The 27,015-nt window shown below is 41.4% G+C and overlaps 1 protein-coding gene across 6 annotated transcripts; it reads left to right on the top strand.

Moving 5' to 3' along the window:
- The first annotated feature begins 272 nt into the window (after nucleotides 1–272).
- sh3bp2 (SH3-domain binding protein 2) lies at nucleotides 273–25,112 on the top strand. 6 transcript variants are annotated; one of them, XM_058064902.1, is made up of 14 exons: nucleotides 6,917–7,177; nucleotides 7,264–7,403; nucleotides 8,482–8,584; nucleotides 9,813–9,930; nucleotides 10,035–10,102; nucleotides 10,193–10,278; nucleotides 10,353–10,427; nucleotides 11,474–12,209; nucleotides 18,902–19,004; nucleotides 19,111–19,166; nucleotides 19,471–19,546; nucleotides 21,396–21,455; nucleotides 21,679–21,834; nucleotides 23,021–25,112. In XM_058064902.1, the coding sequence occupies exons 1-13, from the start codon at nucleotides 7,041–7,043 to the stop codon at nucleotides 21,799–21,801; spliced, it is 1,881 nt and encodes a 626-aa protein (XP_057920885.1). In that variant the 5' UTR covers nucleotides 6,917–7,040; the 3' UTR covers nucleotides 21,802–21,834; nucleotides 23,021–25,112. The 6 variants fall into 6 exon arrangements, with proteins under 6 accessions (XP_057920887.1, XP_057920888.1, XP_057920885.1 ...); XM_058064904.1 differs by lacking the exons at nucleotides 6,917–7,177; nucleotides 23,021–25,112 and adding an exon at nucleotides 273–921 and having other exon boundaries at nucleotides 21,679–22,903; XM_058064905.1 differs by lacking the exons at nucleotides 6,917–7,177; nucleotides 23,021–25,112 and adding an exon at nucleotides 6,521–6,898 and having other exon boundaries at nucleotides 21,679–22,902.
- Nucleotides 25,113–27,015: the final 1,903 nt, after the last annotated feature.

The raw sequence follows: 27,015 nt of genomic DNA, 5'->3' as shown, positions 1-27,015 counted from the left end.
GGCCATCTCTGTGTGGAGTTTGCATGTTCTCCCCGTGCATGCGTGGGTTTTCTCCGGGTACTCCGGTTTCCTCCCACATTCCAAAAACATGCTAGGTTAATTGGCCACTCCAAATTGTCCATAGGTATGAATGTGAGTGTGAATGGTTGTTTGTCTATATGTGCCCTGTTATTGGCTGGCCACCAGTCCAGGGTGTACCCCGCCTCTCGCCCCAAGACAGCTGGGATAGGCTCCAGCACCCCCCGCGACCCTCGTGAGGATAAGCGGTAGAAAATGAATGAATGAATGAATGAGTCGATTGTATGATAACCAAGACGGTGTACAAAAACCAAGGCAAAATTTTGTCGAAAATGTTCATTGATAACAACCTGGGGTATTTCAAACCTGCAGCTACACAATAGAGTGCTAGGAAACCTTAACAGGAAGTTCAGGTCTATGTGTAGACGTGACAACTAGTTTGTACTAACAATTGTTTTTCCAGCCACAAAGGATGGAGAGGAAAGTCCCTCCCTCTCTCTTTTTCTCAGATCCTTTGTGTCTGAGTTTCTGTAGAGTTCTGTGTTGTTTCTGGAAGCCAATCATATAGCGACTAAGACAAGGCAGGAAGGAAACACTTCAGGCAGCCGACCAATCACAAAGAGACCCCGACAGGAAATGACTTGACTTCAGGCCCCCTCAGACTTCAGGGAAGAGCTAACCTTTCTGTTTGACTTACTCTTGTTGTTCTACAATCTGGTTTGCTTTGTATGCATTTAAACTCTTCTCCAATCCTGTACTACAAAGTACACAGGGCAAAAAATATGCCATACTGTGCTTTGTTGCCATCGGCATGTACGCTCCATCCGTGAGGAAGAAGAAGTCTACCGTGCAGAGCTCCAAGCCGAGCGTCAGGATGTGTTGTCAGGAACGGAGGGATGACATGTAAGTGAGAACCATCCTGATCCAAATATTGGAGGCTATCCTGGAAGCTATAGCCTTTATTGATAACCATTGGTGTTTCTCTTTATCAATATGGATTATGAGTGACTTATATGTAAGGTTTCACATGAAGAAATGTTCTATTTTCTTATTCCAGAGTCCATTCATTTTGCAAATCATATCTCAAATTTATCTGAATATTCATGTCCCAGCAACTTGAAGTTTATGTTATTAAGCTTCAGCCCACACAGTAATCCCCATTTTTGTTTCATATGCCATAATACAATAATCCCTTCTTTATTGTCCAGACCTGCAGAGTTGGATTCCTTATTTATAAATAAAAAAATATGTAGGAGTTACAGCATAGAAATCCTGTTTACGATGTGCTAAGTACACTCTAGATGTGAAATAAAAATACATTTACTTTTACATTTAGTACACTTAAAAAAGTAAAAGTACACTTTTACAGAACATATGTCATTTAAGGCTATAAATAAAACTCATAAATAAAACTCTACTCGGGGAGCCGACTGGGTGGTGAACAGGATGTGATACAGTTGAGTTTTACGTTTTCGTGGGTAATGGTATGATATGATGTGATAATATAAATATGATATAATAATATAATATAATATTTATATTATATTATATTAAATTATATATTATTCAATATAATATAATAGTTATATTATTTTATATTATTTTTTATATTATATTATATATTATTATACTATATATTATTATATTACTATTTTATTATTATTATTATATAATATATATAATAGTATAAAATAATATAAATATTATATTATAATAATATTAATATTATAATAATATTTATTTTATTTTTGCGCCTAATTTTCCATGATGAAATGCTATTGTGTTATCCAAAGGTGTCTAATATAGAAACTGCTTGTACAGCAAAGGGAATTTCATACTACACTGTAGGGGAAGTTCACAGTTTGCTTCCTGCAAATCAGTAAGAGTTTAGATAGTAAGATGTTTATTATTTATTTGCTGATACTATTATCTGACCCCCTCCACATCAGTTGTTCCCAGGTTTATTTTGCTGGTATGGTTGTTGTCAAATGTGACATGTACAGGAAGTGTGGTCAGGTTTCGACCCTCTAAAAGAGGGAGGGCGGGCGTGAAAGCGTACTTGTCTAACTGCTTTTTTCTCTTCTGTTTTACCTCATTATCTGCTACTATGTTTATTTGTCTTTCCCCCGAATCATCATAGTTTTGTTTCACTACATTTTTTTCTGATAGGAAATGTGACGTGACAGTGTGCACCTGCACAAAGTGATCTGAATTTTTAAATTTTGACTGCTCATGGCCCTATTAGTAAATTAATGTCAAATAATGAAAGTGAAACCTGAAATATTGAACATGAGTAATTCGCTTTGTAGTATTATTGATTCAAACATATGTGTTTTGTATCGTCAAATTATGATAAATTTGAATACATTCAAAATTTGCTCTGACTGTGCGCTGTGAGATGTTCATGTACACTCGGAATTGTTGCATCTGTTTCTGTATCCTCCTGCATCCTTCTGTACCCATCTAAATTATCTGTAGCTGTAGCCGTACTCGGAGTGAGCAAGGTATAAACCGGAAGTGGGTGTGCTCGAAAGCATCGTCGTTTAGGACAAAACACATAAAAAATCTGTACACACAAACACAATTCACACACACACACTGATAATGGGTACACATGCCTGTTAAAAAGCCTTTATACCAAAGCCTATACAAATGTAAAAAAAACTAAATGTTTACAGGAAGACACCACTACAGCTACTTCCGATTTTGCCGCTTCAAAATAATGTACATTTTTATAGGCGTTGCTATAAAAACTTCATACTTGAATGACAAGGACTCATTATTCATTATTTTGTGTACATTTACAATCCATAAGAGCAAACCACCTCGCTTGCTTGCTAATTTCGAATTTTAGCATGTTAAAGTGTATTTTAGTCTGAAACTCACAACTCAGTTTTAGTTATTTTCCGGTTACACTTAACTTAGCTTCCGGGCGCACCGAATAAATGTTTCCACACACACACTTAACACATACGTACACGCACGCTGAATTACCTAAGTTTCAACAGACAAGAAAACTACTACTCCTATGTGAATGTTGGTCCGTGTGAATATTATATCTGTGTGTGTGTTTATTTGCGTGTATGTGCCTGTTGTCGGCGTGTGTACACGGCCATTATCAGTGTGTGTGTGTGAATTGTGTTTGTGTGTACATATTTTTTATGTTTTTTGCCCTGTTTCGGGGCATATGTGCCAAAACTCGGTGTGTTTTTGAGTACATTATAAGTGTGTGTGCAGATGTTTGATGTGATTTGCCCTGAACGACCTCTCATAGCACCTCCTTCAGTACTACAAGCAGTTTTTCCAAGTGACTTTGTATCACCAGCCAAACCACCCGAAACAAGGGAAAAAAACACTGTGACTGATGCACGATCATGCCCACTGTCCTGTGTATTTTATGAAAGTTTAAGATTACAAGGTGCATATTGCAACGTATTGAGAGGGGTGTCATATTATATGCCGCCCTTGTGCAGCATCAAGTGTACCTAATATTGTGGCCAGTCAATGCAGATCTGCACAGCGTGTTACGGAACACGTTTACCAAGTGACTTTTGATATAATGTTATATTATTTTTCATTAGTAGTATTTATTATTGGTAATATATATTAATAATAATATATATTATAATATTATTATTAAGTTAAATACAATAAAATAATAACAATACATAATAATAAATTAAACACTATTATTAATATTATTTTAATTATATTATTTTTATTTTTTATTATATAAATATAATAACAAAATGGAGGCGAGCTGAAGAAAACCTAGTAAGGTGCAGGCATTGTGCCGTACCTAATATTGTGGCCAGTCAATGCAGATCTGCACAGCGTGTTACGGAACACGTTTACCAAGTGACTTTTGATATAATGTAATATTATTTTTTATTAGTAGTATTTATTATTGTTTATTATTAGTATTATATATTAGTATTAATATTAATATTTATATGGTAAATATTATTCATATATAATATTATTAATTTAATATTATTTTAATTATTATATTATTTTATTAGTAGTATTTTTTATTTTATATATATATATATATATATAATAACAAAATAGAGGCTAGTATTATATTAATAATATTTTATTATATTATTATATTATGAATTTAATAATAATAATAATTTATATAATAAAAATACTACTAATAATATTATTAATATTACTATATTTTATTTTAATTATTCTATTGTTTTTATTAGTAGTATCTTTATTATATTAATAATTAAAATAATATTATTATTATTATATTATGAATAATAAAAAAATATTATTAATATTATTTTAGTTATTATATTATTTTCATTAGTAGTATTTGTATGATATAAATATAATAACAAAATAGAGGCGAGCTGAAGAAAACCTAGTAAAGTGCAGGCATTGTGCCGTTTTAAACTTCCCAATAATGCACCTTGTATGTGAATGAGGCACCACTGAGGTCCTCTGTGTCTGCTGCTTGCAGAGTAAGTCTTGGGAGAGGCTGGCTAATCCCAGAGCATGAATAGTGATTACATAATGAGCATTTTCTTTAAACACGAATACGTATAATGATGAAATGTACTTGTTTAATACTCATATGCGGTATGAGTATCCATTATCCATAATGGATACACGTTTATAATGAGTATCCGGCTCATCCCTAGTGATGATCACACCAGAGAACTGCACATATCTTATGCTGTACCATCTCGCACCAGCTCCACCCTGATGATTGATTGCGTTTTCATCTTTTATCAGTGTTCTGTCTCATCCTCTTATCGTCATTCCTGAGGATTGACTCACTGCTGCATTTTTAGCCAACAAGTTCTCAACAAGTTTCCAACAAAATATGACTCATACTCCAACTATGCTCTCTTGGCAATCCTAATGAGACTTGAGGCTCTGATTCAGCAGGAATTGTATCGACTGTTTGTATTTATGTGTTTTACTCTTACTTGAATGACTGCCGACCAGTCCAGGGGTTACCGCTCCTCTTGCCCGAAGACAGCTCGGATAGGCTCCAGCGTATCTGCGACCCTAGTGAGGATAATTGACATAGAAAGTGAATGAATGGGTGTATAGAATAACTGGGATGAGATCACTACTCACAGGCTATTAATGATAACCATCACATTTCACAATATAAACCACAGTAATGCATGTGTTAACCACCATAATAAAATCCTCTTTCGGGGATACAGTATAGTGCTGAATGTTACAATACTCCCAGTACACTTGCTCACCGACATTTATGTGCATAATAAAGATAAGTGATTTAATTAATGCAATCCTGCTTCTTGCCACCTTGCACAAAAATTTAATAATACTTGAAATAAGAAGGGAAATAATGAACAAAGTCAAGGAAATACAGCAGTTGACAAGTGATGGTAAAAGCAAATGAATGCTTGGTGTAAGGGTTGGCCAGCAGGGGCCAGAAAAAGGAGGACGAATTCCAAGTAGCAGCATGAATGACAAAGTGTGAACGCTAGTAAGGGGTCATGAACCCAACAGCGCTGAGAGTCAGTTCTTTGAAGTAACGACGAGACTGTTTTTGCTTGTCATTTTTCTGTCAAAACCGCACGTGATTGGTCAAAATGTATTTTGCAGGTTGTGTTGCAGGTTGCTGCTTTTTTCTTTTAGTTGTTAAGTGGAGAGTAAACGGTTTATACCAGGGGTCTCAAACTCAATTTACTTGGGGGCCACTGGACCACTGGAAAATCAATCAATCAGTAATAAATAAATAAATATAATAATAATAATAAAACGGCAAATAATAAACTCAATAAGCCACATATAGTTGGTGGGTAGACAAATTCTTTTTTTCAGATTAAAATGAACAAAGCATTATTAGAGCCCTGTAGACATGACAAAACACAACTATAGTCACATTTATACTCTTTTTATTTACAACATATTGCGCAACTGCAGGGTCTTGAGACACATGCTAACTCGCAAATTAGAGAGCTAGCGACCTAAACGGTAGCCTTCAAGTTATTTCCTTTAAACTTAAATAGCCAAAAACGTACCACTTCCACACGGATAGGGAGGACAACTATTAACAGTTATTTAACCTTTAACATGAACATTAATCAAACGTAATTATTTTTTCTGGGTACATGATACCATACAGCATCCATATCAAACTTGCGCGGGCCGCACTAACATTAAACTTTCATATCAAGGCGGGGGCCTCAAACTAGTGTCCTCTCTGTGTGGAGTTTGAATGTTCTCCTCGTGCATGCGTGGGTTTTCTCCGGGTACTCCGGTTTCCTCCCACATTCCAAAAACATGCTAGGTTAATTGGCCACTCCAAATTGTCCATAGGTATGAATGTGAGTGTGAATGGTTGTTTGTCTATATGTGCCATGTGATTGGCCGGTGACCAGTCCAGGGTGTACCCCGCCTCTCGCCCGAAGACAGCTGGGATAGGCTCCAGCACCCCTGCAACGTGAGGATAAGCATAAGAATGAATGAATGTTCTACTCCCAGAATATATGTTTTATACAGAGACATCATCGCTTGAGAAAACATATTTTTGACTGTCAACATAGAACACTTTTTACTTAAGCCTTTTAGAATGCAGTTGGACTACAACATACCAAGAAGTAAAACATGCGTTTAGTCCTGTACTATCAGTGAAAGAAAATACATGTCTTCATTCTTTAGACTACACGTATATATCATCCCTCCTCTTTCCTCAGGCGGCAGTTGATGCAGAAGATAAACTGGAAATTGGTCACAAACTCATTTGCGGATGAAGGGCTTCACTTGGGATGTTTATTTTGAAACAAACACACCCACGCTAGTTGGGATTAATAGTTCCAGTTTGAATTCAGTTTGAAAGTGTGCTGATGTGAAGACCCAAGCTCAACTTGCTCGGAGTGTGTAGGTATGTATGTGTGTGGGAGTGGGAGAGCATGGGAAATGGAAAGTGTGTGCCGGTCAGCGAGGAATAGATTACATCAGTAGAGCGTAAGGAAAACCTCAGAGAGGAAAGAGGAAACCAAACGGCTACTAAACGTAGTTTTGTAATGGAGCTCCTGCCAGCATTGGTGTCTGCTGTCAATCTCATGAAGAACAGCAACGCAGTCCAGAACATGAAAGAAAACTTGACAGGAAGCAGGATGCACCTGAAGAGGTCACACCTGCACATATGGTGCAGAGGAATGTGTGAGACCATTCTTGTTACTGTTTATGCGTCTGTGGCTGACATTCACTGTACAGTATTATGTGTTTTATCCTCTTTCTTCACAGAAGCATGTCATCTCTGGAGGTGTGTTGGCCGGTACCGATGCGAGCCATCGGAGCACAGAATCTCCTCACTATGCCTGGAGGAGTTACTATAGCAGGATACCTCCACAAGAAGGGAGGCAGCCAGTTTAGCCTCTTGAGATGTGAGTACACTGCCTTTATAACAGCAATAGTTTGACTATGGAAGCACTAGCTTTGATAGTCATTGATTATCTTACATTATCATTCATTAGTGGTGAGTACCTCTCTTTTTTATACTTCTGGAGCTGACTCTAATGTAATAATTACAATGTGAAGAATAGGGCTGTCAACGTTTTTTAGAATTTTTTTTACATGCGATGAAAGTGGGCACGTCCTTTTTGACCCTCAGCCCGCGCCGTAGTTTCAGGAAGTAGCGGTGACTGGACTCACATGTGGCAACAAATTCATTCATTTATTCATTTTCTATACCACTTGTCCTCAAAAGGGTAGCGGGCATGCTGGAAATATTGAGCACAAATATTTTTATTGCTTCAAAGCCTTGGTAGATGGTTCTCATACCAAGACCACATTTAGTGACAGCGTTGCTGTGATTCAAACTGTCATGAACTACGTCGACTTGCCAAAGAAGCAAAAAACACTGCCGGTATTTATTTTTATTGCCTTTCAAATAGAATTTCCATGGCGTACAAGTGTCCCAACTAAGGAGGTTTATTTTTAGATGCCGGTCATATTCTGCTGATTTTATGCTTTTAACTGTGAGCTAAAATATGGGTACAAGCTGCTAGTTAACGGCAGGCATAGTTGAGGACAGATATTTGGGGGCCTCTGTCATGTCCATGGATTAAGAGCTAGCAGTGCTAGAATTAGCTAGCAATAGCAGTGAATAGATTCGCATATGATTTGCATATAATATTGCTGTAAACTGCTGTCGGTAATAAGCATCATCTCTTAGAAGAAACATAAAGAGTGAATTAAAAATACATTTGGTGCTTGGTTTAATAATATTTTTATCTTACTTTTATCTTATTTTATTTTACTTCTCGAAGTTCTCCCATCACACGTTGGTTATTGAGAACTTTTTAAAAGTAGCACAACTGAACAGCTAATATTCTATTACTCGATTGACAACTAAAAAAACAATATTTTTTTTATCAGCGTATCAATTTTTGGCATTCAGTGGTGGTCTCAGACCGGAACAATAATGTTTCTAAACACATTCTATTGTTTGCTTTTTCCCAGGGCCTCTGAGGTACATCATTATCCACAAGGGTTGCGTGTACTACTTTAAAAGTAGTACTTCTGCTGCACCACAAGGGGCGTTTTCTCTGAATGGGTACAACAGGTATGTATGTAACAGAGTCCTCTCTTTGGTAGATAAATAAAAGTAAAAAAAGATGGCTAGAATATATTTTTATTAAGGCTGTCGAAGTGTACGCGTTTATTAAGTAGTACTGCAAATGTGGTTTAACAACACAATTTTTAAACACCTTTAAGCCATGCCGCTTGAACTTGTGTGAGATGTTGAAACATATCCCCTTATTTTGGTACACACACCTGCAGAAAAGTTCTTATGAATGCAAAGTTTGTGTACTTTAAGTTATCTCTACTTACTCTTGTTGTAATATGTGATATCTTTAAGTGCACACATATTGTACAGTGATTCCCAGCCACTGTGTGGTGGCATATAATTGGTCCAAAATGTATTATTAATTTATTACAAATGAATTGTGACTCATAGTGACAGGCAGAAAATGAAAATGTTACAATATTTTTGTTTGGTGGCGTGTCACGAGTTTTGTCTCATGTGAAAATGTGCCTTGGCTCAAAGCAATTAATCGTGAGTTAACAATGAAAATCTTGCAATTAATCAACTAATCGCAAATTTTCAATTGATTTGAAGCTGTTAATACATACACATATTTATTATGCTGTTTAGCTTTCTTTTCATAAAATAATATAAAATAAAAACAAATAGTCATATTTTAGAACAGTTGCAGAGTCATCATTAATCATCATTAATTAATTTGAAAAACTGATTAATCTGACTAAACATTTTTTTATATAGTCGTCCCTTGTTTATGGCAGTTCCAGGCCTGACATAAGTGAATTTCCTTGAAGTAGTATGAAATATTAACGAATGGAGTATTTACATTGTTCCTTGTGAGAGCATAGAAACCCTGTTTAGGAATTTCAAAAAATTTTTTTTTACAATTATTAAAGCCATGTAGACATAAAATAACACCCCTATAATCACCTCTACACTTCTATTATTCTCCACATTGCTACGGGATCAATGCAGGAACACAAGAGACGGCCGATCTAGCAAGTTAGATTCCAATTTAGTTATTATAAGACAAAATTAGACGCCAAGAGTTTACCACTTCCACAAGGAAGAGGGGGAGAACTTCTTTTAACGCTAGCATACTGGACATGCCGTGGCTGTATTTCAATATTTTTGGATTATGGGCGATTGTCAATCACAATATGTATATGCTATATGTATATACACAAACTCCACTATGCCATGCATGTGTATTTACAGTATACTGAATGTTCATCTCTTCCCACAGAGTGATGAGAGCAGCAGAGGAGACAACATCCAACAATGTTTTCCCATTTAAGATCATCCACATCAGTAAGAAACACAGGACATGGCTTTTTTCTGCAGCGAGTGAAGATGAAAGGCGGGTAAGCACAATTACCCCCCCCCCCCCCCCCCCCACATTATACTGTATCTGAATGTGGTCATGTGCAGTCATGTGACACTTGTAGTATCTTCTATTGTCGCACAGAAATGGATGCGATCCCTGCGATGTGAGATTGATCGTTATAATGACCGAAAAGAGTCTCATATTCCAAGGTAATCCCTCCAAACAGCCACTTCAACCATCTTTCATTCACTTTCTCCGTATTATCATTGAACAAGATTATTGTTGCTCTGTTGCCATAGCGACTCTGATTCAGATGCAGATAGTTTCTATGGAACGATTGAGAGGCCCTTGGATATTAAAGACCCAGTAAATAATGCAGAAAATGGTAAGAGCGTGCATGAATATATTAAATACAGAAAATTGAATTATAATTTCCTATCCTATTTTCTCTCCATGTAGATTTTTGTGATGATGACGATGAAGATGACGAAGACTATTTGAAGCCGGACAGCGAGTGTTTGCCGACATGTACAGGTAATGCCACCAGGCTACACTTACATCCACATTCTCTTTCACAAGTATTGATGATGCCAGGAAATGAAAATATGACTGTTTATGTTTATGCATGTAATATTTTATGCCGCCCTTGTGCAGCATCAAGTGTACCTAATATTGTGGCCAGTCAATGCAGATCTGCACAGCGTGTTACGGAACACGTTTACCAAGTGACTTTTGATATGATGTAATATTATTTTTTATCAGTAGTATTTATTATTTATTAATAGTATTTATTATAATATTGATATTAAAATTACTATTAATAATATTAATATTAATTATTATTAATATTAATATTAGAATGAACATGCATACTACTAATAAAATAATAAACACTATTAATATTTATGTTAATAAATAATAATACAATAATAACATAAATAATAATATATAGTCATATTCATATCCATATCGATATTCATATTCAGATCAATGTCAATATCAATATTAATATTAATTATTCTATTATTAGAATAAATTATTAGAATAAACATGCATACTACTAATAAAAAATAATATTAATATTAATAAAATAATAAAATAAATAATAATATATATTAACATTAAACATTAATATATATTAAATATTAATAATTTATAATAAATAATTGATAATAAAATAATAAAATAAATAATAATATACGTATATTAACATCACCATTATTAATATTAATATTAAGAATGTTAATGTTTATAAGCACATATTAAATTATAATATTGATATTAATATTAATAATTTATCATAAATAATTTATAAATAATAAAATAAATAATAATATATATTAGCATTAACATAATTAATATTAATATATAACATTAACATTATTAATATTAATATTAATAATGTTGATGTTAATATATATTATTATTTATTTTATTATTTTATAAAAAATATTTATTATAAATTATTAATATTATTAATATTAATATCAACATCAATATTAATATTAATAATGTTAATGTTAATATATATTATTATTTATTTATTATTTTTATTAGTAGTATGCATGTTTATTCTTCAGCCTCAGGTCGACCCACTGGACCTCCACCTTCTTACCCGCCACCCCCTGTACCCATGATGTCCCAGCGCCAGCAAGACTTCTGTCTCCATAAAGACTCACCACCTCCAGTCCTGTCACATAGCAGAATTCAAACCAACCCCAAAAGACCTCTTCCCTTGAAACCCCCTCCCATTCTAAAGGACCCAAACAAAGGTCCACCTCCTCCCCCCTTCCTTCCCCATCCGCGCAAGCCCTCCTCTGATATCCCGCCGCCCCTTCCTCCCCCCAACACACAGCGAACTCTTAAAAGCACGCCACAGTCAGTGGTTAGGACTGAGACGAACAAGCGAGACCGGAATCCTCCATCGGCTATCGTGCTCCAATCCCCCGCCATCCCGCCCATCTGTGAGCGACTCGAGACCAGAATGGTCCTGGATGGTTCAGACCGGTGCTCCCCTAATGCCGGGACCAACCGCTCTATTAGCAACAACCACCTTGGAGCACCTGTGATCAACCTTCACAGCAAACCAAGCCTTTCAGCGCCACATGCTGCAAGTTTTCAAGGCCGAACGGCCAAATCCCGAAAGTCATACCCTCAGACACCTTCCAGTCGTCCACCGCTGCCCTGCAACCCCCCTCGATCTCCTCTTCTTCAAACTGGACTGCAAAATAAGACCATGGATATGCCGAAAACTCCACCAGGAGTCAAGCCTCCACAGCCTGTCACCAAGCCCAGACAGTCAGGCGCCCCTCTTCAGTAAGTGTGACTCACACCCAAAAGACCAGTAGTACACTATGCAGTCTACACTATGCAGTCCACCATGTTTAAATGGACAAAGGGCTTAGTTTTATGACTGAAAGCAGGGGTCCCCAACCACCGGCCGACAAAATAACATTCATACATCATACACAAATCAATCGTTGCCAAAAGCTGATCAGCATATACTTACTGAGACATTTTTGTGTGTCCATTTTGGATGCTAACTACACTGAAAAAAATTGGAGTGCCATTTACTTGAGAAAAGCTAGCTAACAATTTGCACGCACAATTCCTAAGTAACTTTTCATTCATTCATTCATTTTCTACCGCTTTTCCTCACGAGGGTCGCGGGGGGTGCTGGAGCCTATCCCAGCTGTCTTGGGGCGAGAGGCGGGGTACAACCTGGACTGGTGGCCAGCCAATCACAGGGCACATATAGACAAACAACCATTCACACTCACATTCATACCTATGGACAATTTGGAGTCGCCAATTAACCTAGCATGTTTTTGGAATGTGGGAGGAAACCGGAGTACCCGGAGAAAACCCACGCATGCACGGGGAGAACATGCAAACTCCACACAGAGATGGCCGAGGGTGGAATTGAACCCTGGTCTCCTAGCTGTGAGGTCTGCGCACTAACCACTCGACCGCCGTGCCGCCTAAGTAACATTTACTTGGTAAATATTCAAGTAAAATTTACTTCTCAGCAAGGATTATTTTTTAAATTAAAAATACTCTAAACAGTCTAAGATTTTGTCTTAGACACAAAAGGTCTCTTTGCTAGTAAATTTTACTCAAAACTACCTGTTACGCTCCCGGAGGGTCTGGGTCCCGGACACGGAGACTGGAGACAGGTGAGTGAGTTCAGATGGCTTTATTAGGCCAAAAAGGTGACAACGAAAAGCGATGGTGTCGGGATGGAGCACCATGGAAAAACACAAAGGGGGTCGGCCAGAGGCGAGCGCTGCTGAACGCAAAAACACAAGGTAACAAGAGACAGAGCAGCGGCATGTGTAGCGTAGAGTTTGCAGTGCAATAATCCGGCGTTCCCCAGCTGTCTGCAGTCTGCTTAAGTGCAAGTGGCGTAATTGGCCTCAGGTGCGTTCAGCAGCTCCGCCTCCAGCCAGGAACAGAGGATCTGGGGAGACACAAAAACAGGGAGGAGACTGGGGAACAGAGCAAGGGCACCAGGATGTGACAGTACCCCCCCCTTAAGGACGGGCGCCACCTGGCGGCCTACCTGGCTTCTCGGGGAAACGACGGTAAAAGTCAGAAAGCAAATCCGGGTCGAGAATAAGCGCACGAGAGACCCACGAACGGTCCTCGGGGCAGTACCCCTCCCAGTCGACCAGGTACTGGAAACCCCTGCCCCTTCTTCTCACGTCCAAAATGGCCTTGACCGAGAATGCGGGGTGGCCGTCGATAAGCCTGGGAGGAGGAGGAGGCACCTCTGGAGGGCTGAGGTCGCTGACTCTGACGGGTTTGAGGAGGGAGACGTGAAACGTGGGATGGATACCAAGGGAGTCCGGGAGGGTAAGCAACACCGAGGAGGGGCTGATGACCCGTTCCACGGGATAAGGGCCAATGAACCTAGGCTGGAGCTTCTTGGAACTGGTGTGGAGGGGCAGGTCGCGTGTGGACAACCAAACCCTCTGTCCCGGCTTGTACTCTGGTGCTGCCACGCGGTGGCGGTTGGCCAGGCGCTGGTTGCGCTCCGCTGTGCGTGCCAGGGCCATCCGGGTGTTGCGCCAAGCCAGGCGAGCGCGGCGCAGGTGGGCGGACAGCGATGGGACAGCTGCCTCTGCCTCCAGAGAAGGGAAGGCTGGGGGCTGGTAACCATATGCTCCATGGAACGGAGAGAGACCTGTGGCAGAGCTGACTAGTGAGTTGCGGGCATACTCGATCCAGGGTAAGTTGATGGCCCAGGAGGCAGGCTGCTGGTGGCACACGCAGCGGATGGCGGCCTCCAGGTCCTGGTTCGCTCTCTCGGACTGGCCATTTGTCTGAGGATGGTAGCCCGAGGACAGGCTGGCGGTCGCCCCCAAAGCCTTGCAAAAGGCCCTCCATACGGCTGAAGAAAATTGTGGTCCCCTGTCGGAGACGACGTCGACGGGGATGCCGTGGAGCCGGAATACGTGGGTGACCAGTAGCTGGGCGGTCTCAAGGGCTGAGGGGAGCTTAGGGAGGGCGACGAAGTGGTCCATCTTGGAGAAACGGTCCACAATGGTGAGAATGACCGTGTTCCCATTGGATGGGGGAAGGCCTGTGACAAAATCCAAAGCCACGTGGGACCACGGCCGGGAAGGGATGGAGAGGGGGCATAGGAGGCCTGCAGGGGCCTGATGGGAGGACTTATTGCGGGCACATGTAGAGCAAGCGGCCACAAACTCTGTGACGTCCGAGCGCAGGAAAGGCCACCAGAACCTCTGCGACAGGAGAAACGTGGTGCGTGAAATTCCGGGATGGCACGCGAGCTTGGACTCATGCGCCCAGCGAAGAACCTCTGGGCGAAGGTCAGGGGCAACAAACAGGCGTCCAGCCGGGCAGCCCCCCGGAGGGGAAGCGTCTTTCAAGGAGTCGATCACCCGCTTCTCCACGTCCCACTGAAGGCCCCCCAGGATGCGGGACGGTGGGAGGATGGTCTCCTGATGAGGTATGTGCAAGGGAGGGGAGTACATCCTTGACAGGGCATCGGGCTTGCCATTCCGGGAACCGGGGCGGAAGGTCAGAGTAAAGTCAAATCTGGCGAGGAAAAGGGCCCAGCGTGCCTGCCGCGGGTTAAGTCTGTGGGCAGAGCGAAGGTAAGCCAAGTTCTTGTGGTCCGTCAGCACGACAAAGGGGACCGCCGAACCCTCCAGCCAGTGCCTCCACTCCTGTAGGGCCAAGACGACGGCCAGTAATTCCCTGTTGCCAATGTCGTAATTGCGTTCCGCCGGGGTCAGACGGCGAGAGAAGAAGGCGCAGGGGTGCAGCTTCTGATCGGCGGTGGAGCGCTGGGAGAGGACCGCCCCCACGCCTGTGTCGGATGCGTCCACCTCGACAAAGAATTGAGAGAGAGGGTCAGGGTGGACAAGAACAGGAGCAGAGGTGAAGCACGACTTGAGACACTCGAAGGCGGAATTAGCGTCTGGGGACCACCCAAAAGGTATCTTAGAGGATGTGAGCCTGTTCAAAGGTTCTGCGACCCGACTGAAATTCTGAATGAAGCGACGGTAGAAATTAGCAAAGCCCAGAAACCTTTGAAGGTCCTTCCTTGATGTAGGAGGGGGCCAATCGACCACAGCCTGGATCTTGGCCGGGTCGGCTCGGAGTTGCCCCTTCTCCACCACAAACCCCAGAAAAGAAACAGACGACGAATGAAAAGTGCATTTCTCAGCTTTGACGAAAAGCTTGTTGTCGAGGAGCCTACGTAAAACCAGCCGTACTTGCTGGATATGCTCCTCGAGCGTGGCAGAAAAAATCAAAATGTCATCCAGATAGACAAACACAAACCAACCCAGCATATCACGAAGAACATCATTAATGAGGCACTGAAAAACTGCAGGAGCATTGGTGAGTCCAAATGGCATAACTAGGTATTCGAAGTGGCCTATGGGGGTGTTAAACGCAGTTTTCCACTCGTCCCCCTCACGGATGCGGACAAGGTGGTAAGCATTGCGGAGGTCGAGCTTGGTGAAAAACTTAGCAGAGTGAAGGGAGTTGAACGCAGAGTCAAGCAAGGGAAGTGGGTATTTATTTTTGACCGTGATATTATTGAGGGCACGGAAATCCACGCATGGGCGGAGTGACTTATCCTTCTTCTCTACGAAGAAGAAGCTGGCAGCTAGAGGAGAGGAGAGGAGGGGCGAATGAGGCCCGACGCGAGAGAGGAAGAAATATACTCTTCAAGTGCCTCTCTCTCCGGCTTAGACACGTTGTACAGGCGTGAGGTGGGGAGTGTGGCACCAGGGTGAAGATTTATGCTGCAGTCGTACGGACGGTGAGGGGGGAGTGACATGGCCCTGCTTTTACTGAACACGTCACGGAGATCGTGGTATGCGGAGGGAACCGAGGAGAGATCAATGGGTTCGGGAGTCGCGGCGCGAGTGGCTGGCAGCCGGGGACACGCCCCCCTCAGGCAATGTGTGTGGCAGAAAATGCTCCAGTTAGCAATGGCTGGCTTAGTCCAGTCAATGTGAGGGTTGTGTCTGTTTAACCAATTAAGCCCTAAAACCACAGGAGCGGAGCGCGAGGGGATGACGAAAAAAGTCAGGTTTTCGACGTGGTTGCCAGATAGGCGGAGCACAAGAGAGCGGGTCTGGTGAGTGACCTTAGCGAGGTGGCGCCCGTCCAATGAGCGTACAATTTTGGCCGTAGATAGCGGCACCACAGGGATAGACGAGCTAACCACAAATGCTTCGTCGAGGAAGCAGTCGTCCGAGCCAGAGTCGATAAAAGTCTTGATATCTATACTGATATCAGACCAGGAAAGTGTACCTGGCAGCTGCAATCGGCTGGCAGCAGGCGTGGTCGAGACAGGAGGCGCGGCCAGAGAAACCACAGACGAACCAGGCGAGGGCGCGCCCGTAGCTTGGGAGCGTTGGCTGTCTGGGCGGAGTGGACAGCGGGAGATGTTGTGGTCGGGCTGTCCACAGTAGATGCAGAGACGAAGCCGAATGCGACGCCTCCTCTCGGCCGGCGTGAGGCGATGTCCGCCGAGCTGCATCGGTTCCTCCGGTGCCAGCGTAGGTGTTGTCCCCATGGAGGCGGACGGCCTGTTGTTGAGATGGAGCTCATCGGGGAATCTCCGAACGAAGGTCGGCGCGGCGCGACGGAGGAGCCGGTCCTGCTCGCGGAAGTTCAGGCGCTTTTCGATGCGGACGGCCAAGGCGATCAACTCGTCCAGATCGCTCGGCGTCTCCAGGGGGATCATGTGGTCCCTGATTCGTTCCGCGAGCCCGTCGGAGAACACATCCAGGAGAGCGGAGGGGTTCCAGTCGCTCATGGCTGCGAGCGCGCGGAACTCGATCGCGTAGTCCGAGACGCTGAGCCTGTCTTGGCGAAGCCTCAGGAGGGTCCGAGCTGCCTCGCGGCCGGGAAGATTCCGTTGGAATACTTGCTCCAACGCCTTTGCAAACGCGGAAAAGGAGGAACAGATGGCCGAGCGACGGCTCCATTCCGCCGTGGCCCAGGCGCCCGCCTTGCCCGTGAGGTGGGAGGTGGCAAAGGCAACTCGAGCGCGTTCCGTGGGGAACGCGGCCGCTTGGAGCTCGAAGTGCAGCTCGCACTGAGTCAGGAAGGTGCGAGCTGCACTTCAGATGGCTTTATTAGGCCAAAAAGGTGACAACGAAAAGCGATGGTGTCGGGATGGAGCACCATGGAAAAACACAAAGGGGGTCGGCCAGAGGCGAGCGCTGCTGAACGCAAAAACACAAGGTAACAAGAGACAGAGCAGCGGCATGTGTAGCGTAGAGTTTGCAGTGCAATAATCCGGCGTTCCCCAGCTGTCTGCAGTCTGCTTAAGTGCAAGTGGCGTAATTGGCCTCAGGTGCGTTCAGCAGCTCCGCCTCCAGCCAGGAACAGAGGATCTGGGGAGACACAAAAACAGGGAGGAGACTGGGGAACAGAGCAAGGGCACCAGGATGTGACACTACCTTTTGAATATACTTAAAAAATCCATATAAATATAGAGTAAAAGAAGTTAAATAATAAATCCTTGTACAATTTAAATTAATAATTGAGGTAATAATTACAGGGTCAAAAAATCATTTTTTTCAGTGTACTCAGAGTATTCAGTGCTATTCTCATCTAATTACAGTAATGCCTCGTCTATCCCATTTTCTCAATTAGAGCATAAAAACCTTTCTAAATATGATTTTTACCACTATTAGTGCCTTCTTCATATGAAATAATAACCTTTTAGTCATCTTGACACTCATATTACCCAATATAGTAGATTTAATCATCGCGTGTGTTTTAATTTGTGGACAGGAAGTGACGTTGGGGGATTCAGACTTGAGTTTTAGCTGGAGTACGGCCACAACCGTAGCCCGTATTTTTTTTAATATACATTATCCCTGTCTGTTGTGAGCTAAATAATTCTAAAATACTAAAAGCTTGTTGTCTGCACGAGTGGTTAGCGCGCAGACCTCACAGCTAGGAGACGAGGGTTCAATTCCACTCTCGGCCATCTCTGTGTGGAGTTTGCACAAACACATGCTAGGTTAATTGGCGACTCCAAATTGTCCATAGGTATGAATGTGAGTGTGAATGGTTGTTTGTCTATATGTGCCCTGTGATTGGCTGGCGACCCCCCCGCGACCCTCGTGAGGATAAGCGGTAGAAAATGAATGAATGAATGAATGAATAAAAGCTTGTTGTTTGCGATCAAGTCTTGTAGTGTGTTTTCTAGTGACACCTAGTGGCCAGTGTCGACTACAACTCATTAACGCCTTTTATTGCATTAAATTGCACAGTATTTGTATTATAGTTCATTTTTTAGAACCCTTTTATGCGGAAGTACTTAATTTAGGCCAAGAATACATAACATGTGATTAAATATGCATTACATTCCAGCAAAAGGCAAACATCGTCGACGAAACAGGAATCTAGAGTTTCCTATGTATAAGTGCTATACATAAGATTAAAGGGGTAGTTGACTCTATTATGGAAGCAGTCCTACTATGTGCGATATGTTTTCCCACCAGAAGAGCAGCTCCTGAAGGGCAAAGCTTCCGTTCATCTGAAGGCGAGAAACAAGACTTGACCAAAAGCAGCCAAGGAGACGTTTCGGATGGCGATTACGATAATGTAAGAAAGGGTGGCATTTGATTCAACTTTTTCCTCAATAATCCATGTGTACTGTCATGATAAACTTCTATATAATTCAATTTGAATATGATGTTTGCATTTGCAGATGCTTCTACCAGACTCTGTATTCATTGACACGACGGAAACCAGCATTGTAGAAAAGTATGGGACAACATTTTTTGTGCTGCTATGATAATACTTAATGCGTCTGCCCTCTACTGGCAATAATATTGAACTACTTGTATGAATATTCATTACATTATAATACTGTATAATACATTATGTGCTGTAACCGGTAGAATGAACAGGGTGATTATGTGTGTGCAACATCAGTTTATACATAATCATCAAAATAGATAATCACTCAAAGTTTGTGTTCAGTTTTTGTATCAATTATGTATTTTTCATGCATCTCTGGTTGCTTCCTCTGCCAAAACTTTTGCTGACTTTGCTCTTTCTGCTGCAGATTATTTAAAGAGTGTGCCAACTTTCCACATGATGGACTTTATGGAATCAGAAACTCAGGAACCAAAACCTCAAAGGTAAAAAAAATACAGTTAATTAATGTAAAAATATTGGCCATCTCCAACTGGTAAATAGTGGCGTTACATTCAGGGACCACCAGGAAATGTCAGGCGAAAAAATGGCAATAATTGATGGGCCCAAAAAAGGTTGATTTTTGACCCACGGCTTGCTACACCCCTCTAAAACTTCCTGCTTGCTTAACATTTTGACATTTTCCTCCAATTTTAGATTAACATTTGCAATAAAAGTGTCGTAATTTTTAAATTAAATTCAGCTCCAGAACCCTCAACCTGCCTCACACACACACAACACAAGACGATTGATAAACAAATGGAATCGGAGTCATGGTTTAGCCCAGGGGTGTCAAACTCATTTCGCATCGTGGGCCACATACGGCCTAGGGAGATGTCAAGTGGGCCGGACCATTAAAATTATACCATACTCTGCTATAAATAACCAAAATATCATGTCTTTCCTTTGTTTTGGTGTAAAGAAGCACATTAGGAACATTGGGAAAATATTGAAATTTAATTAACTATCCTTTTACAAAACATTTCATGAAACACCTCATATTTCCTTAGACAAATGTGCAATTTACTTTTATCATTCACAAATATGCATTGCAACTGATCCCACTGATTGTGCAAAGGCACAAAACTTTAATTGGTACTGAAAAATATAGTAATGCACTTTAAGATTAAATGAGACTTTTAAAGAAAGGGATTTTTAAACCACTTACACATACGCATATAAAATCTAAATGTAATCCCTGCGTACACCTTACAAACTAAGGAGAGTGATTTTAAATGTGTAATGAAGAAAGTGTTCGCCTGTCCTGTAAATCTGTAAACTTCATACATGAAACATACATACACATACAATATATACTGAAAATTTATGGAGTTGTATGAACAGTCCACTTTCAAATTATCCTGCGGGCCTTATCGAACCTCCTTGGGGGCCGGTTCCGGCCCGCGGGCCGTATGTTTGACACCCCTGGTTTAGCCAGTTACAACATACAACTATGATGCTTTTAAAGACCGAACAAAGTACAAAATCTCAACACTTGATAGAAAAACATTATTAGTGAAGCATATGAACATGTAAAAATTGTGGCTCATACATGTATGCTGGGAGTGGTAAGCGCACAGACCTCACAGCTAGGAGGAGCAGGGTTCAATTCCACCCTCGGCCATCTCTGTGTGGAGTTTGCATGTTCTCCTCGTGCATGTGTGGGTTTTCTCCCACATTCCAAAAACATGCTAGGTTAATTGGCGACTCCAAATTGTGATTGTTTGTCTATGTGTGCCCTGTGATTGGCTGGGTCCAGGGTCCAGGGTGTACCCCGCCTCTCGCCCGAAGACAGCTGGGATAGGCTCCAGCACCCCCCGTGACCCTCGTGAGGAAAAAGCGGTAGAAAATGAATGAATGAATGAATATGTATGCTGTACATTTGACCTGTATGATCATTCATTCATTCGTTTTCTAACGCTTATTCTCACGAGGGTCACACGGGTGCTGGAGCCTATCCCAGCTTGGGTGTGAGGCATGGGTACACCCTGGACTGGTCGCCAGCCAATCACAGGGCACATATAGACAAACAACCATTCACACTCACATTCATACCTACATGGACAATTTGGAGTTGCTAATTAACCTAGCATGTTTTTGGAATGTGGGAGGAAACTGGAGTACCCGGAGAAAACCCACGCATGCACGGGGAGAACACCTATATGATCATGTATGTATTTATAAATTATTACCAACTATAAAAGGTGAGAATTTGCTGGGTCGTGAAAGCTGAATGGTAAATGTGTATGGATCCACATTAATGTGAATGCCTAACAAACATACATTTTTCTCCAGGTGCTGGTGGTATGGGATGTCGGCATCGGCAAAGCCAGAAACTACCGTTTATTTGAAGAGGTACCTTAAAGAAATACTGTCTTTTGTGTTTTATTAATACTAGGCATGTCCGATATTGGCTTTTTTGCCCAAAAACTGTAAATTTCCGATACTGATGCTAATATCGGGTCAGTAATTATTGTTACCGATAATTATCGCACATTCCTAATCAATAGAAAATATAATTTTCATAGTAAAAGTTTGCAAAGTCACATAATAGATTGACTCTTAACTGTTTCAACAGGGTGACCGGATGTTTCTGGACACTGATGTAACATTTTCCAGTCTGTCATCAATGGTGGAACACTATTACAGCCATCCTCTTCCTCACCATGGTTCCCTTTGCCTCCAGAAACCTTACTCATAAACACTAGTGGTGGAGTGATACCGCAAATACCAAGTAAATACAGCGCCCGTATCACCAATGCAGTGCTTTTGTTGATTGTAGTTATAATCAGAATAAAACCTATGACAAATATTTTAGGCCACATCAAGCTATTACTAGCATCGATGCTACTTGGTATCAATACTACTGATATTTTAACTTTCAAATTATTTTTTTTAAACCCTACTCCAATGGGCCACGCTCATGAATTTGACAGATATGTTTTAATACTTCTATTGAGGTATCATATCTGCATTTACCATAACAGGGTCTGTGTGGATGACTGCAAATGTTATTTCAAGGAAACCTGAACTTTTGGGGGGAATACTGACAATCTTCCACAATACTTCTGTGAGACATTTACACATATTTATTTATTTTTCTGTGCATTCTTAAGATATACAAACAGATAAAAAAAGATGCAGCAAAGTATGCAAGTAATGGGAAACACTTATTCTGCCATAGCATGTATATAAAACGTTGTTGGGATGTTTTGGAGGTGCTTTAATAGAAGTCTTTGGAGGCAGCATACTGTAGGTGTGTCCCACTATGTACAGTAATGAGATGTCTCTTTTTATCTGTTTTTGTATCTTTAGAAAAATGCACAGAAACAAGAAAGACGTGTATTGATGTCTCACATAATGATTGTGAATGATTCATTCATTCATTCATTTTTTACCGCTTATCCTCACGAGGGTGCTGGAGCCTATCCCAGCTGTCTTTGGGCGAGAAGCGGGGTACACCCTGGACTGGTGGCCAGCCAATCACAGGGCACATATAGACAAACAACCATTCACACTCATTCCAATACTCATAAAAAACCCACGCATGCACGGGGAGAACATGCAAACTCCACACAGAGATGGCCATGGGTGGGATTGAACTCGGTTCTCCTTGCTGCGAGGTCTGCGCACTAACCACTCATCCGCCATGCAGCCGATTGTGAATAATGTTTTCCTTTAAAAAGGTGACAATGAACTAAAAAGTTTGTATTTTAATGCTGGTCATCACTCTATATTTATATTGTATGTACTGTATATTCTGTATGTAAAAAGTTATGCAAATACAAATACAGTTTTCTAATATACTGTAAGTTCAGGCTGTATAATGTGTTGTTTTCAGACCACTGCAGAGCAGTTGTGTGTCTATGAAGCAGGGATTTATCCTGTCACTTTTTTAATGTATGCCTAACCTTTCACAGAAAGTCTCTTCCATTCCAACATCTCAAACACCATGGGCAAGACCAAAGAGCTGTCAAAGAAAAACCTCAATGACAAGACTATAGACCTCACAGCCTAATGGTAATGACATGTCCATGGCCACCTTCAAAACCTTCAGTTACAATATTTTTCTTAGCAATTCCAAAAAGCCATTTAATTCAATAATGACCTCAAATGTCATACGTGGAAGCGGGTGAAAAAAATCTTTGTTGTATCTTTGAGATGATCAAGGAGATGACGTTTCCAGCTGACCTTACCAGAGTCAGTTGTCGCTGTCTCTGGTGCTGAAGCATTTGAAGAAGAATAGGAAGAAATTATTATCATTCATAAAAGTGCACATTTTGATTAGGCATAGTATCTAGCCTATTATGTGTAGTTGCACAGCCAGTTTGCTTTATGCCATTTGTACAAGTTACTGTATCCATTGTCGGCCATTTTCTTTATTGTCATTGTAGTCAAGACATACAGTACAGTGTGAGAAAATTATTGCAGTAACATTGTTAGATAAAAGTATCAAATATCATTATGAAAACAGAAGACTTAAAATGTAACAAAATGCTCAAATGGAGGAAACCAATGTCAGCAAACGACCTTAGGTTGAAAAATCTGTTATTATGGCCCTAATGCATGACTATGTTGTAATCTTGTGATGGCTCCTTTACTTCAGAACTACTACTAATAGTTTAAATACTGTGCTACTGGCAAATCAGTGACAAAATGGGAGGTCTTTCTGTGGCAAGAGCCAATCACAAGCTGTAAGTGTGCTCACAACCCATTGGAAATCACTCCATACAGCAGTCCGATTCACAGTGTCATCTTCCAAAGAACACTATAATCATCACACAGCAACTTAACACTCAAAAGCTAGATAGGAAATATACAAGACAAGTACCAATACAATTACAATACTTTAACTTCATCTCATAATTATATTTCATCCCAGCAAAGCATTTAATTGTTTATTGCTGCTGGGGTGCTGCAATGTTGCCTCTGTCCACCAGAGGAAGCCAGAGGATCCCAGAGGGAGGCTGATCATTGCAGCTCCCTGGCAGCAAGTGGTTCAAGTGGCTAACATAATGAAGTACATGAAACACTCAAGGCCGAATAACATATCTGGTTATATTTGGATTTTGCCACAACCACTTTACAGAAACTGTATCTTCATAGAAACAGTGAAATTTTGTTGGTGTTCTCTTTAGACTTAAGGCATTTCATACATAGATTAACCCACTTCAACCCAGACGCCCTAGCCATTTATATAAATGATCTGCTAAATGCGTATCAAGATGTTGACTGCTTTGTAGAGTGGCGGATGTCTCAGAAACTGCAGATCAATATGTGCTTTCACTTTTAATCCCAAATACCAGAAAACTCTCCAATGATGCTAGAAAAAGTAGCTAGATTTGTAACTTTGGAATGAGTCATTGCGGTGATGTCTGGGTTTTATTCATTTAATTTATTGTTGGTAGGGAGGGATTTAAAACATATTTCACTGACTCAAATACAAATTTACTGATAACTGGTACTGATTTATTTTGTCTGGATTTATGTTGATCTTCTGTCCCACTGTTCAAAAATGTATTCACACCCACACTGAGTGAACTGAGCTGAACCCACCGTGCATCCACGGAAGGTAGTGTAGCACGACACTATAAGTAATGAATGTCCAAGAGTATGCCAACATACAGTATTTGTTATCATCTCCATTAGATCTGATTCAAGCGAAGTTACACATACAGAATTGTGTTTTTTTTCGGCAATGCAAAAATCTGGGGCAGAGCAGGCTTTAGGGGATATCTTCAGCCATCAGTGAAGACTAGGTTCAATCCTCTGATAAGAACTGAGTCCATGAAATCTGGCAGCTTGCAACCCACATGGAACAGTCAGAGGCCCAATGATCAAACTGGTGAGAAATGGTATGAGACACTGAAAGGGAAGAAATAAAAGCTGTGTGTGGTTCTGAGAGCCGACCCCTTCAAAAGTGAGACATTCACTGTTTTAAAAGGAAAAATCCACATTCAATGCTCTTTAGATGAATAGATGAATACATTCAGCAAGCATCCTTGTCTGAAAAGGATTAATTTCAATTTGCAACGGCAATAAATTAAGACAAACACTGGCACCTGTACAATCTAATAAGATTTAGAAGATGAGAGGAGTGTTGATTTAATATTAATACAACTGCAATTGGAAGCAGTGAGATAGAAGAGGTGAATTTGTATAATGATGTCTAAAGTGTTCTGATCTAATCTAATAATCTAATATAAACAATTAAAATGCAAAATATATGCAATGAGATTAGATATATACACATTCCACATGCCCAAAAACATGCTAGGTTAATTGGCGACTCCAAATTGTCCATAGGTATGAATGTGAGTGTGAATGGTTGTTTGTCTATATGTGCCCTGTGATTGGCTGGCGACCAGTTCAGGGTGTACCCCGCCAGCTGGGATAGGCTCCAGCATACCCGCACAACCATAGTGAGGATAAGCGGCATAGAAAAAGAATGGATGGATTTTTCTATGGGAAATATTGCTTTTTTCGTCTGAATTTTTATGAAAAACAAAAACTGTAGTGAATGAATATTAATACATTATGTTTGCTTAAATGCATTGTATTTTACATGCAATTGTATTTTACATTGTATTTTACATACAATGCATTTAAGCTAACATAATGTATTAATATTCATTCATTCATTTCTGCCGCTTTTACCCACGAGGGTCGCAGGGGTGCTTGAGCCTATCCCAGCCGTCTTCGGGCGAGAGGCGGGGTACACCCTGGACTGGTTTCCAGCCAATCACAGAGCACATATAGACAAACAACCATTCACACTCACATTCATACCTATGGACAATTTGGAGTGGCCAATTAACCTAGCATGTTTTTGGAATGTGGGAGGGAACCGGAGTACCCGGAGAAAACCCACGCATGCATGGGGTGAACATGCAAACTCCACACAGAGATGGCTGAGGGTGGAATTGAACACTGGTCTCCTAGCTGTGAGGTCTGCACGCTAACCATTCGACCACCGTGCAGCCTCTTGTATTAATATTCATTCATTCATTCATTTTCTACCGCTTTTTCCTCACGAGGGTCACGGGGGTGCTGGAGCCTATCCCAGCTGTCTTGGGGCGAGAGGCGGGGTACACTATGAACTGGTCGCCAGCCAATCTCAGGGCACATATAGACAAACAACCATTCACACTCACATTCATACCTATGGACAATTTGGAGTCGCCAATTAACCTAGCATGTTTTTGGAATGTGGGAGGAAACCGGCGTACCGGGAGAAAACCCATGTATGCACGGGGAGAACATGCAAACTCCTCACAGAGATGGCCGAGGGTGGAATCGAACTTGGGTCTTCTAAGTGTGAGGCCTGCACGCTAAACACTTGGCGCAGATTAGCAACATTTTATTCATTTATTCATTCATTTTCTACTGCTTATCCTCACGAGGGTCGTGGGGGGTGCTGGAGCCTATCCCAGCTGTCTTGGGGCGAGAGGTGGGGTACACCCTGGACTGGTGGCCAGCCAATCACAGGGCACATATAGACAAACAACCATTCATACTCACATTCATACCTATGGACAATTTGGAGTGGCCAATTAACCTAGCATGTTTTTGGAATGTGGGAGGAAACCGAAGTATCACGCATGCTCCCACGCATGCACGGGGGCCGAGGGCGGAATTGAACCCTGGTCTCCTAGCTGTGAGGTCTGCTCGCTAACCACTGGACCGCCGTGCAGCCCCTTGTATTAATATTATTATTTAATATTATTTTAATTTCAAGTACCCTGGGTAGTACCCCTGTTTCAGAACTAGTGCTCAAATGAAGTTAATTAATCAAGTTAATTGTTCAGGTTGCATTATAATGCAATAGGAGTCAAATCGTAATTGAATGCGGACAGTCAAGGGTTAACAAGCAATAGTGAAGGAGGGAATAATCCACCTTGGCATTGCGGGAGGT

This window comes from Doryrhamphus excisus, chromosome 2 (assembly GCF_030265055.1).
Source record: "Doryrhamphus excisus isolate RoL2022-K1 chromosome 2, RoL_Dexc_1.0, whole genome shotgun sequence".
Taxonomy (NCBI): domain Eukaryota; kingdom Metazoa; phylum Chordata; class Actinopteri; order Syngnathiformes; family Syngnathidae; genus Doryrhamphus; species Doryrhamphus excisus.
This window is presented reverse-complemented; position numbering and strand designations above follow the sequence as displayed.

What these genes read in the sequence shown, in the direction of transcription:
- sh3bp2 (XM_058064902.1), top strand. Translation starts at nt 7,041, where the DNA reads ATGGAGCTCCTGCCAGCATTGGTGTCTGCTGTCAATCTCATGAAGAAC. An exon ending in AAAGAGTCTCATATTCCAAG is followed by an intron (nt 10,103 to 10,192) that starts GTAATCCCTCCA and finishes CTGTTGCCATAG; the next exon opens with CGACTCTGATTCAGATGCAG. An exon ending in CAGTCAGGCGCCCCTCTTCA is followed by an intron (nt 12,210 to 18,901) that starts GTAAGTGTGACT and finishes TTTTCCCACCAG; the next exon opens with AAGAGCAGCTCCTGAAGGGC.